The sequence below is a fragment of the Stereum hirsutum genome (genome assembly GCF_000264905.1).
Source record: "Stereum hirsutum FP-91666 SS1 unplaced genomic scaffold STEHIscaffold_15, whole genome shotgun sequence".
NCBI lineage: Eukaryota > Fungi > Basidiomycota > Agaricomycetes > Russulales > Stereaceae > Stereum > Stereum hirsutum.
In genome coordinates, this window is record NW_006763145.1 from 1,307,430 (window position 1) to 1,320,252 (window position 12,823).

Genomic DNA, 12,823 nt, shown 5'->3' on the forward strand with positions numbered 1-12,823 from the left:
CTGACTTAGGATGCAGACCGAGGCCATTCCTTGTCGCTGAGTCTATAAGAAGGTAGACTGTGAAGAGTTGTCTGAAATCTGTGTCGGGCATCGCAAAAGGATTCCCGACGGACGACGAGCCAGCGCAATTTAACTTGTGGCGCGAACTTGTAACTTGACTTGCCTGCCAAATCGGGCATGACTTAATGGAACAAACTTGTGGCACTTGCGTACCTCTCACTTGTGGCGCACTTGTGCTCCTATAATCCTCGATAACCATGTAGCTCACCAGCGATGACACCCATAAGTATCACACCTGGTGTGCCCTACATGGTTATTCTCCCTCTTCCCGTGTTGACGCGTATCTCAACTACGAATCTTTGTTACTCCTGCTCCGACTCGCTCGTCGATCACTTAGTCTCGGTTATAGCGGGCTTAAACCTCCACTGCGTACACTCTTGCGTAATGATTTCTCGAGCTAGCGCTGTAGCTGGAACCTACCCTCGGAGATTTGATTTGTCTAGACGGGCTATAGATGTCCAGCATGGCGATACGGGCCATTGCAAAGATGGAATCCTTGGGACCAACTTGAGACTTCCATCGATGATATAACCCTCCCGTTGAGGTCAAACAGAGCGGTAAACTTCACGCGTACGGGTTATATCTGAGTGGAGTCCCGAAGTCATTATGACCTCTTTCGACCATGGCGAAACACTAGCCTTTTGTTATCTCGATCTCTTAACGTTCTCTTCACTCTAGTTTTCCCGGTCAGCATGTGTCTGAAATACCTTTTCCGCTGCTACATTCAGCACACTGATCAACTTATGACATGGTGTATGATTCACTTGCGTGTGCTTGTGTCAAACTTGTATGACTGCAGTAATGCAAACTTGAGCAAACTTGTAGGGCCAAGTTTCTCAAGCGAGCTTGTAAAGCACGCATGCTGACTTGCAAGTTAACTAAGGTAGCCTAGTCTGTCGAAGTAAATGTGATCATCCAGTATATATCTAGTCGCTATGAAAGTCTCGCTGTACTTGGATACTGGGGACGCCCAAGTCATCGCTATTGGCATGCTAAAAGTGATGCTTTAGTGGGCACCAGTAGTGGAAAGCTCAGCATCGGTCAAGGTACTTAGTAGGAGGCAGGCAATACATTGATGAGCTAGCGCTTCTGATAAATACGATGGTCTTTGACTACTGTGTCCGCGGAGGCATCATCTACAGTATCCGAGTCCTTACTTGTGATGCTTGTGGTACAGAGGCAAACGGCCAGCTACCCGTTGGCGATTGTGCACGCGAACTAGTCAAACGCGTGATTACATGTAGGTATGTCCGACAAGGCATGGTAAGTGTTATACCAGTGGTAGAAGGACATATTGATGCCTCATGATCTCAGAAGTTTCACAAGTGTGCCAAGCTATACAAGTTCGTAAACGCAAGTTTGACAGCCAAGTGAGCTTGCAAACTTGCAAGTTAACTGGGACAAATTAACTTGTACACCGACAAGTTTGCGCAAGTTAACTTTTGGGCGTCGCAAGTTCGTATTACAAGTTAAAATGTGAACCCTCACGGACGACCACGCAAGATGTGCGCTTGCGAGGTAACAACGGAATTGCAGTGCAGTGTATTGCGTGGAAGAATGGATGGATGGCTACATACAGTACTTAGGAGAAGTTAATCGTTCGGGGTCTACCAAATACACGATATCACGGGTACAAGGTAAGTGCTGGTTGCTAGAGTTGCGGGAACATACATACAAGGATGGATGGGGACGTAGTAGGGTACTGATTCAGGTTTGGGGATAGACGATGCGGTGAGAGAGATGGTTGAGTGGTATGTATGTATGTACTATATGTGGGCATGTATACAGGAGGAAGATGGGAACCGGGTGGGGTGAGATTGTTGGACGATAAATTATGTATGCGGGATGGGGTGGAGGGGTCATATGGAGTGAGATGAGTACGCGATAGAGACAAGGGGAGAGAAAGAAAGATAAACAATGTTGGATGAGAAAGGGGGAGCTTGAAGGCCAAGGAAAGGAAAAGAGACAGACGATGTGACTATGGAGATAGGAGGAGAAAGGTGGGATGGAGACGACGATAGCTGGGACGGGGATAGCAAGGGCAGAGCGAGAGGTCCAATAAGAAAGGAGGAAAGAGACAATGACGACGAGATGACGGGGGGAGGACGGCCGAGACGAATGCAATTAAAGAGAGCGATAGCTCAAATCACTGGATGAATCAAAAGAAGGATTCATCAGCCAAGGTCGTCTCCGGCACATCACTCGATAGACCGGCCAAAGGTACTCACCTATCCGCATCCCCTGGTCCGCATGCAACACCTCGCAGCCCAACCCACTACTCTCCACCAACGCCCTCACCTGCGCCGAGATGACATGTCCGATCGGCCTGCCAGGGTACCGCCCTTCCACATCCTCCTTACAATGCATCACATAGACCTTCAAACCCTGTAACACGCCTTTTATCGACTCGTCCGCCGGTAGGGATGATTGGGCTGGGACATCCACTGTAGGTACAGCGGCAGCGTTGGCGATGCTTTCCGAATCGCCGTTCGTTGTGCATGTCGTTGTAGGACTGGCAGGACGATGAGGTGGAGGTGGGGGTGGTGCTAATGAAGGCGACAAATGGTCAGTCTTGGCCTTCTTTGACCATCCTTTGGAGCCTGAGACATTGCCGTTCCCGTTTCCGTTCAACGCTTCACTCGACTTGCGTTTATGACCTTTGTTCGGCGAAAGGAGATTGAAGAAAGACGAAGCTCTGCGTTTCAGGGAGGCTCGTGTGGAATGGGTCGGCGAGGATGAACGAGAGGGTAGAGTCGTCACGGAGTCGGCATTGTGGTTCAGGTTCACTATGGGTGTTGTTACTGGCACGGGCACGGGTGTGGGATCTGAAAGTGGCGCTGCGAGAGAGGTCGGCATCGATGGGACGGTGGTGGTGCCGATTGTTAATACGTGCCGCCGGTGTTTTACAACTTCGGTGGCGAGGGCTACGAGTTCGTCGTGGAGGTGCTCTGGAGTCAAGTGTCCGTATAAATGCGAATCCGGACGTCCTGAGGGCCAAGAGCATTCGATGAATAGGGTGGACAGAGTTCCGTATGAGATATTTGGAGCGATGGTTCGCCAGAGGTTGATCGTCTGCGGACGTTTAGCCACCCTGCGCGTTCATTAATTATAGGTTAATTCGATGGTTAAGTTCTAAAGCATGAAAAGGAACGCACTTGTCTGGTTCGAGATCCCCGCAGAGGACGAATTCACTTCCCAAGATATCATGGCGGAAGAGAAAGGCGGAAGACTCGTATACACCTGCCTCGGTTTCTCCATGGGAGAGGGGGAACGCGCGCAAGGAGATATTTGGGTGGATATTGCGATAATCCTGGCTGAAATCTAGTCTGCAATTCCACCAACATAAATGAAACGAATGGCTGATGAGATCGACAAACTCGGTAGGAAAGGGGGAAAGACCGGTTAGGACGCACGAATCGTATAAGAGCATATGTGCTCCGTCCTTTGGATCGTCCGAAGCCAGCCTTGGCCATATCTTGCCCTCAAATGCTGTCTCGACCTTCTTCAGGATTGAGCGTTCTGCGTAGATGCGTCTTCGAGGGTTACATGTGAATTGCCCAGCAGAAAGAATGAGGCTGCTGATGTGGTCGAGATGGGCATGGGTTATAAGGAAGCACCTATAATGATGTGAGGTGAGCGGTCAGGGGTAGGGCAAAGTAGACTGGGGTCATGTGACCGGGAAGAAAGCAGACGAAATCAAATTATGTTGAGATGGAATAGAAACGCACTTTATCCTGGAATAAACCTCAAAAGCCGTCGGCCGTCGTCGAGCCTCTCCCTCCTGCGTGGATGCCGTCCGCGAATCCGTGTCCTGCTCGCTCGTGGTCGTGTCATGAAAATCGTTGAACAGCGTGGGGTCCAGCCTCATCAACCGGTTCAACGCGCCCATGCCAGAGCCTTGCCATAACCATAACGATTCAAGACGTGAGGCGTGGTCCGACATGGAGAGAAACGTACCTGCTTCCAAAGCTATGATCCCATCCCTCCACCGGGCGTCGTGTGCTTTGAGTAAATAACTGGACTCCCGACGAGTCAATATGCTTGTACTAGAATAGAATAGGGATGAACTATGACGCACGCAGATAAGTTAGTCTCGTCTGGTCCACCTCCGGATCCCACTACCACAACTTCGAATGCAGGCATGCGAACAGCGTCGAGTGCTTGTGGCAAGTCAAAGTTTTGGCCGTGGTCGGCTTTGGCGTAGGTTCGCGGAAGTTAATTGAGTGTCCTTGGATGATTCGAATGGGGCAGATAGGCAGACGAGGCGTTATTTTTATATGAAGGAAGGAAAGCAAAGAGTGTCGTCGAGAGAAGGTCGGTGGATTGTGTTGCACAGCGTCGCGGTACGAGTAACAGGGGCAGTGAGTGGAGTCGTGCGCGTGGGTTGTATAAATCAACTAAATGAACGAAGAGGGGCAGGGCAGAAATAAATGAAGCCTATGAGGGTTCAACAGAGAGCACTTGGCTGGATGAAGAGCACAAGAGCGGAACAGTGCAAGTCCTTATATAGGCGCGCCTGTGGGTGTCGGGTGTCAGTTGGAGGTGTTGATATTTCAATTCGCGATAGGCTTTTTCTATAGTGCGCCTAATGCGGCCTTGGTGACGGTAAGTACGCTGTCCAAGCTGATTGTCTGTCTGAGTCGGTTCGCAGCTGGCACCGGAGTGGCTGGTGATCAAAGAAAATTTCCAAGGGGTGCAAGACCGGATGGTAGCAAAAGGCGGGCAAGAGGCGGAGGCGGCGGTGTTGTGGCCAACGATCCTTTTGAGCGACCAAGTTATTTCTTGGCAAAATATTCAATTCCGAGAAGAAACACAAGGAGCAGAGAGTCATGGTCGGAGAACAACATATCTCATGTAGACGATCGGCCTGCTGCTCAGAGCGTCCTTGCAGGATGTCGAGGATAAACAGAGAGATATCCGTTTGAGGAACAAGAACAGAGAGGCGAGGCAGCGCTATCCGCCTGGTAGCGGTGCCGATCAGGCCTCAAGGCCTTTAGAACACATGTTGAAATCATGGAACAATCTCTCACTCGACTCACAGCGCACACACAGGAAGTGAGAAAAGACAAAAAGAGAAAAGACATAGGTGAAAACCACCGTTTCCCCGGACAGGAGTAGTCCGTCCGGCCAATTAGAAAATGTACTCGTAGAGACGTGGAGACATAAGAAAGGAGACGAACCATGGTAACCAAAAGGTAACTCGGTCGAGGGAGGACAAATCATTGGGGAATGTGAAAGGAGGGTGACGAGAGGGAATGCGAGTAGAGAGGGAGAGGGAGAGAGAAAAGGTCAAACGAGCGCCTGTTGAACGAACAAAGGGTGGTGTTCGTGTTCATTTGGATGTAGAAGGGTAAATGGAAGTGGCAAGGCAACACAAATGCAAAGGAGCGTTCCGGGACTCGGGGATGGTGAAAAGAGAAGAAAAAAATCTTAAAAGTGGGAGAGAAAGGAAACGACAAACGATAAGAAATAAACAGCATTACACATCGGCCTAGCGCCTGCTCATCGAAATCAGTCCATGGCAATCCTTTCGCCGCACATCTTCCATCCATCCATCCATCCATCCACCACCAATCACCTTCCTTCCCAGCCAGTGCTTATGCCGCCCATCTAACTTACCCGTCATAGTCATAGCGATCCTCACCGGCGAACCACGCCTTCCATTCCGCATTCCGCACTCATGATCCCAACAGACTGTTCAGCGCCTTCTGGAAATCGTACGCATTCGCCTCCAGCGCGGATACCGCCTGCGTCCGACTGAAGCCCATCCCGCAAAGCTGCTTCACCGGCTCGACATCATCCTCCACCGCCGGCGTCGCCGTCCCACCTGGAGCCACAGCACTCTCGTCCGCTACCGGCATGAGGTGATGTGAGAGCGACGATGGAGGTGGTGGGGGATGCGATGCCTCCGGTAAAGTCTTCTTCTTCTTTCCGAACGGGAGGCGAATCTGTAACGCAGTATCAGAATCAGATCCCAGTTCTGGACATGACTGAAAAGCAAAGCTTACACTGATCTTTGAATGCCTCGTCGGGATCGATTTCTCTGACCCATCCTTCTGGCTCCCTGCTGTCGAAGGCCTCTGCTTCGGGCTCGAGATCCTCGCCACAGGACTCTGGCTCCTCGGTGGCGGCGACATCGACCTCTTCGGGTTTCCATGCTTGCTGCTCACACTAGCACTCAGGGGTGGAGAGGTAGGAAACGGCGTGGATGTAGATTGCGTTGGGCTTTGTGGCACGCCCTGACCAGCGTGGCCTTGCAATGACGCTTGGTTGGGAAGTGCTGATCCTGCGGAGGAAGTCGATCCGAATGCGTTATCGAGGGCTAGGGCCTTACTTCCTCCCACACCGCCAAACGCATCGTCGAACGAGATACCGTGACTGTCTGCACTAGCGGAAGGTTGTCCTGAGTGCGTCGGAGCCTGAGTCGAAATCTGGGATGGAACAGATGTCACCGAGCCCATGCCAAATGCATCGTCAAACGAAGAGGCAGTCGCGGAATGTTGAGCAGATGCGGGTGCAGGTGCAGGAGGTGAACTCGTCCCGAAGAGACTATCGAACCCATCGTTCTTCGGGGTGGTCTGGAACGGGGACGTCGCGTTGCCGTTCGTAGTCGCCGAAGGAGCAGGAGGGAATGGCGAAGAACCAACCGGGGGGAAAGGAGACGACGTCGACGTAGCACCAGGCGCAGGAGGGAATGGGTTACTGCTGGCACCGTCGGCAATTGCACCAACGCTTGCACCAGCAGAGCCAAAGTCGAAATTATCCTCAAACGCCGAATCGAACGAAAATTCCGGTTTCTGATCCGTGCCCGAATTAGCAGTGGTAGGAATCTTGCCCATCGCCTCGTCGAAATCATTTACACCGGCCGAGACAGTCGTGTTATCACCGAGGGGGCTGCTGACCTGCGGGAAGGGCGAAGAAGGAGACGTAGACGCGGAACCCAGAGCTTGACCAAGTCCTGCAAGTCCTGAAGTTTGCGCGGACAAAGGCTCGGCCTTGTTTGACTCGGCGGGAAGAGCACCAGGCACGGTGGTCGTGGCAGGCTCCGCGAACGCGTCGTCGAACGAGAACGCGGGCACAGCGGGTGCAGCAGGTGCGTCGAAACCGTTCGTTGTGGGTGCCTGGGGTTCGGGAGATCCAGCGGACGGCTTGTTCGCCAAAGCACCGAGGGGAACCTCATCGTCACTGTCATCGCTGCTATCCGACTCATCTACTTCGAGATCCTTAACATGAGAGGTCAGGTCCGTCTCGCCCAGGATCTCGCCTTCTTCCTTCTGTTTGCCCTTGTCGGCGGTAGCGATGGGTTCTGGGGTCTTCGAAGACAGTTCTGCGATGTCAGTGGAGATTCCAGGTGGGGGTAGCGCCGAAAATCCGGTGGGAGGATGTTCTCCTGTCATCTGTGTGGCGATAGCCGTAGTCGGAGGCGTCGTGAACAAATCGTCGCTTTCGCTGGTCACACTCGACAATGGGCGGTCACTCTGGGTGAAGTTCGTGTGCTCCGGGCCACCAATTTTGGGAGTAGCAGAGGGCGTCTCTCCGTTAAGGTCAGGTGTGTCCAGCTGTTCCGTGAAGGAAGCTTCCTGCGACTCGGTGACGGTAGGGGTGAAAGGCTCGTTGAAACCAAACGGATCGTCGTGCGAGGAGTCCGCTGTAGCAGCTGTCGCCGCAGGGGTCTGTTGTCCGGGCGTACCGGGCGAAGGAGAATTCGCGAAAGGCTGGAAGGGAGACCCAGAGCGACTTTCTCCCTGCGCGAGCCTATCGAACGGATTGTTGCTCTTGCCCGTGTGCATAGGACTGATCATCGACATCGGACTGCCAGGCGTGCCAGGCAAAGGCTGCGCCGCCGCGAACGACAAACTATCCGGGGAGCTCATCCTCTCCAGCCCATTCCCATTTGCCAACGCCGTCGCGGGTATTGTCGATTCCGGTTCCTTCGCCAACTCCTCATCCACAGCCTCCCTCTCCTTCGTAACCTCCTCAGCCTCCTTCTTCGCCCCTTCGAGCTCCTTCGCAACTTTCGCCCTCTCCGCGTCGCGTGTGGCTAACTGTTTCTTCGCAATCGCCAACAAGCCCTTCTGATGCTTCGCGTCCTTCTTCGCCTTCTCAATCTCGCCCTTCATCTGCTCGATCGTCGACCCCGTCTCGGTCATCCTCCGCTGCAAATCCCTGATCTCCTCCTTATCCCTCAACACCGTCTGCTCAATCTCCGCCTTCTCGACCCTCACAGCGCTCAGATCGCTCTCCGCCCTGATCAGCTCCTCCCTCGTCTTCCCGATATCCGCAGACTGCCCGTTATGGCGCTCCCTCAGCGCAGATAGCAGACGCGTCTCGGTCTCGTAGGCGGCCTTGGCGGAGGCCAGTTGGGTCTGGAGAGCGGAGAGCTGGGCGGCTTGAGTCGCGATGGTCGCTTCGATGGTCGCCCGGTCCGTCTTTGTGTTTTCGAGAGAACGGTTCGTGGAATCGAGCTGGTTCTGCACGTTGCCGATTTCGACGGAGTGGTCGTGGATGGGAGGCGAGGGCGTAGCGACATCGTCGTCGTCACCAAGAAGGTCTTTCGCGGCCTGGCCTCCTTTTGGCGACGGAGGGCATTATTAGTACAACTTCTACCAAGCCAATTCGATGTGTATGGTATAAATGACTTACCGAACGGATCCTGAGGAGGTGGTGGCGCAAACTGATGCTGCTGCTGCTGCATCTGCGGTTGCTGGAACTGCGAAGGCCCACCAAACGGACTCCCACCCGTCATCTGCGGCGCGAACGGCCCCGTCTGCTGGGGCGTCTGCTGCATCGGCGCTGGCTGAGGCTGCGTCGCAGATGGGGGCGGGGTCTCGTCCCAAATGAGATCCCTCAACTCCGACTGCGGCTGGGGTGGGGCGAATGGCGAACCGGCCGTGATTCCATTGGTCGCGGCGGAACGCATGGATGGAGGGATGAGGCTGGTAGGGAGCGTCGCTGGGATATCGTTTCCGGCGAGTTTGCTTTGGATGAGGTGCATTGCGACGGCGAAGCCGTCACGGGTGAGGCGGCCGTCGTTGTTCAGGTCTGCTAGGTCCCTGTACATTAACAAATATCAAGGTCAGGATCGTTTCGTGGGCACAAACGGTCGTGTCGTATTCATGGGAATGAGCACGCACCAGATCTGGGCCAAAACGTCCTCAGGTAGCTTGGACTGCAACATGAACGGAACAGCCACATCTCCCTCGATGAACCCCCTCTTCTGCGCATCCAGCGTATCATAGAACTTATCCGAGTTCGCTTTCTCCGTCGGGGTCACATCCCACGCCTGTTGTTGTTGCTGCTGTTGAGCTACACCAGGGAACGGCGGTATATTCGCACTCGCCGGCGTAGGTCTCGGTGGAATCGCAGGCGCAGTCTTCATCCCGCTCCCTGTATACTGGGGCTGCAACGTCTGGCCGGTATATTGCTGCTGCACGGGTGGCCCCGAGTATTGCGGCTGGATGGTGCTGACGCGGTTGAATGTGCCGGTCATGTTGGGACTGAGGGGACGGCTGCCGATGGTGGCGCCGGTGGAGTGGGAGGCAACGCCGTCGACTTTGGCTTGGTCGTAGAGGCCTGGAGGGAGGGAGGTGGGTATGAAGGAGAGTTGACCGGACATGGAGAGTTGGATGAGGTACATTGCGATGCAGAAGTCGGTGGCGTCGAGAGAGCCGCGGCTTTGGGTATCTGAGAGGTTCCTGGAGGAGAGGAGGGTATTAGTTTGTTGGAGAGTTATTAGTTGAGATGCCGGTGGTCCACGGTCGTCGCGAGTCTATTGGGGCTTGCCCTAGGTGCGGGTAGAACGAATCATAACCGGCGTGATGATCAAGACTTCAGTGGAGGTGTCCCGCTACCTACTCCTTCACCAAGTGGGTGGTCGGACTAAAACAGTAGCAGATTGATGCTGTAACCAGATTCTTCTAGATGCAAGAAGAATATAGAAGAGCGCAGATCATGTTCGAGTAAACACTGTCCGGACCAACAAACATTTGAGCCGTTTGGACCCACTCTGGTCCGTAAGCGAACCAATGATTTCATGAACCAACCGAGTGCGAGAACTACGACAGATGCCAGATATCACACGGAATACGTGGTCTACGTACCATATCGAGGAGAGTTTGTCCACGGGAAGTTTCGACTTGACGAAGACGTCCCTCGCCTTGTCGCCTATATATAGCATGCTAGTCAATACCAGAGATAGTAGAAAGTCTACGAATACGTACCACTCAGCAGTCCATTGGCAGGGCCGCAACTGACGAATAGTCTGTGGAACTTTGCCTTATCCTGGGGGGTCAGGGGCGGTAGTGGAGAGCGAGGGGGCGGCGACTTTGGTGCTGCGGGACTGTGTGGTTGAGAACCTCCTGCCGACGAAGAATAACCATCGAGAGCAGGTAATGGTCCAGCTGAAGAGCACAATGCTTAGTACCAAAAGCTATCGAGAGCAGCGACGCATCCCGACTCACGTCTGTTGACCAAGTCCTCCGTAATGGGCTCTCCCTTCTGCGCCCAGCCCATCAACCTGACCGCGACCGAAACACCCTTTCTCGTCAAGAAACCATTATTGTCCGCGTCTGCGATAGCCCAAATCTCGCCAAGAACAGAGGAAGAGAGGTTCGCGCCGCCGAATATTTTGACGGCGACGTCGCCGGTGATGACGCCGAACTTCTGTGGGTCGTTTCTCGTAAATATTTGGTTGACCAGCGTGGTCTCGCCCGGTGTGGGGGTGAAGCTGAGCGTGGAAGACATCCTCCCTGCCCGCTAGATAGCTAGATGGTATCCGTGTGGGGGAGTTATAGGTACAGGTCTGAGTCGGTCCTCAGCAGTTGACGAAGACTTGTCCAAAGTCGTCAACACGCATTCGTCATGTCCGGCCCGTCCGGATTGATGCGCACTTGCGCAATTGACGGCGCAGCGCCGTCGCTCTCTCTCGCGAATTTCTGCTGTGGAATAACATATATAATACTTCGCAGGTTCGTGTGCCATTATACTTAAGCTCTTGATAACCAACAACCAGCACGCTTGCAAGAAACAGCAACGTTTCTATCGGCATCCGAGGTATTTCCCGGCTATTCCGGAAACGTCCGGGACTGCACGTGAGGCGCGTGATGCGCGCGCTTCAATACGCGTTCAAACTCGAACACATTTCAAGACAATCTTCTTCCTCGACGTCCACCATCACCACCCTTCCGTGTTCTCCATCGCGTTCCACGCTCTGCATACCCATCGATCTCATTGTACACTCACACAATTGCATTTGACACGAAATGGACCAGCTTACGACCTCACTTGCGCCCGCTCGCGCCTCTCCCTCAGCAAAGAACGCCGCATCCGGACCTGGAAAGGAGGGTGCTGGAAGCGTCACGAAGCGGTAAGACACTCATGTATCGGGCCGAAATGCGAGCCGTGCTCATCTGGACGGCTTTTACAGACTCAGTAATGAGCTGATGACTCTTATGGTCCGTCTTTGTTCAATCCTGAAAATCAAACGTGATAGCCTAATTTTTCCTACCATTCACCCAGATGTCCGCCTCTCCTGGCATCGTACGTTGTCTTTGATATACTGTAGACGGGTTCACTCTGATCTCACTCGTGATCTCCAACCAGTCTGCGTTCCCCAAATCAGACTCGAACCTCTACGAATGGGTCGGGACCCTCGAAGGCGCTCCAGCCACAGTACGCGTCCTTTTTCTCGATCAATCACAACATCCACCCCATCCCACCATCCTCCCAACCCACGCTCATCCACACCATCGCTTTCAACCAGATCTACGCCGACCTTGTCTTCCGCATCTCCATCAACTTCCCGCCGAATTACCCCTACGTGCCACCCCAGATCAAGTTCGACACTCCCTGTTTCCACCCGAATGTCGATCTCAACTCTGGCGCCATATGTCTCGATATTCTCCAGGTTCGTCACGCGTCTCTTGTTTCCGACGGATGCCTAGTGTGGCGTGATTGAGTGGCGGCTAATGTGGCCTGGACGTGTAGGACAAGTGGTCTGCGATCTACAGTGTGCAGACTATTTTGATTTCTTTGCAGTCGTTGCTTGGAGGTACGCTCTCTATTTCATCGTTGGTTTGGTATGCGTTTACCCATATTCTGTCACAGAGCCGAACAACGCCTCGCCACTGAACCCCGATGCCTCTCAGCTGTGGGCCAACCCAACAGGTGTGCCTATTCCCTGACTCTGTTCACATCAGCCATCCTTATTACTGTCCTCCTTTTTAGCCTTCAAACAGCAGCTGATGAAGAACTACCGGCCATTGTCTGACGACCCCTCCGCGTAGATGTGATTAGCCCAGTCACGCATCCCATTTCTATGCTCCTCCGCATCTTCCTCATTAAAGTCTGAATTGCATCGCTAGTTACACGACACTCTGCAGCCTTGCTACTGATTCCTCTCAAGCATACATGTAGTCCTATGCGCGTGCCCATACATCTCTGCCAGCACAGCACGCACTCATGATCATGATCCCCGCCGACCGTCCATCCACCGCCTTATCGCATGTACATATGTCTCTTATGTTTTTTCTCTTTTCCGTTCATATCCGTTTTACCTCGTTTCATCTTTTTCTTTTGTTCTTCTCCGTAGCAATTACATAAATCAGTACTGTTCCGGCTATCCTTACTCGGCGTGACTGTGTATAAGTACAGTACAGTACGGTATTGCGGATGTTTCTTCCTTTCTCTGATTCAGATTCAACTTTGATGGAGCGTGGTTACGTGGTTTGGCATTTTATATATGTATGGAATGGATTCTCTCTGA

At 53.2% G+C, this 12,823-nt stretch overlaps 4 protein-coding genes across 4 annotated transcripts; 1 reads left to right on the plus strand and 3 right to left on the minus strand.

Annotated features, from left to right (window-relative positions):
* Positions 1 to 1,894: 1,894 nt before the first annotated feature.
* STEHIDRAFT_141788 (uncharacterized protein) lies at positions 1,895 to 4,304 on the minus strand. Its single transcript, XM_007308605.1, has 7 exons — positions 4,139 to 4,304; positions 4,018 to 4,076; positions 3,789 to 3,957; positions 3,474 to 3,677; positions 3,216 to 3,386; positions 2,289 to 3,151; positions 1,895 to 2,209 (listed from the first exon to the last, which is right to left on the minus strand). The coding sequence occupies exons 1-7, from the start codon at positions 4,201 to 4,203 to the stop codon at positions 2,202 to 2,204; spliced, it is 1,539 nt and encodes a 512-aa protein (XP_007308667.1). The 5' UTR covers positions 4,204 to 4,304; the 3' UTR covers positions 1,895 to 2,201.
* A 52-nt stretch (positions 4,305 to 4,356) lies between these two features.
* STEHIDRAFT_124639 (uncharacterized protein) lies at positions 4,357 to 5,100 on the minus strand. The gene has a single exon (XM_007308606.1). The coding sequence runs from the start codon at positions 4,889 to 4,891 to the stop codon at positions 4,646 to 4,648; it is 246 nt and encodes an 81-aa protein (XP_007308668.1). The 5' UTR covers positions 4,892 to 5,100; the 3' UTR covers positions 4,357 to 4,645.
* Positions 5,101 to 5,133: 33 nt separating this feature from the next.
* STEHIDRAFT_141789 (uncharacterized protein) lies at positions 5,134 to 10,866 on the minus strand. The gene is made up of 7 exons (XM_007308607.1): positions 10,521 to 10,866; positions 10,281 to 10,460; positions 10,161 to 10,224; positions 9,195 to 9,755; positions 8,704 to 9,113; positions 6,069 to 8,629; positions 5,134 to 6,008 (listed from the first exon to the last, which is right to left on the minus strand). Exons 1-7 carry the CDS (start codon positions 10,801 to 10,803, stop codon positions 5,739 to 5,741), a joined length of 4,329 nt encoding a protein of 1,442 aa, XP_007308669.1. The 5' UTR covers positions 10,804 to 10,866; the 3' UTR covers positions 5,134 to 5,738.
* Positions 10,867 to 11,230: 364 nt separating this feature from the next.
* Positions 11,231 to 12,823, plus strand: STEHIDRAFT_103074 (ubiquitin-conjugating enzyme E2). The gene is made up of 8 exons (XM_007308608.1): positions 11,231 to 11,425; positions 11,486 to 11,513; positions 11,578 to 11,598; positions 11,662 to 11,730; positions 11,822 to 11,965; positions 12,046 to 12,109; positions 12,166 to 12,225; positions 12,286 to 12,823. Exons 1-8 carry the CDS (start codon positions 11,322 to 11,324, stop codon positions 12,342 to 12,344), a joined length of 549 nt encoding a protein of 182 aa, XP_007308670.1. The 5' UTR covers positions 11,231 to 11,321; the 3' UTR covers positions 12,345 to 12,823.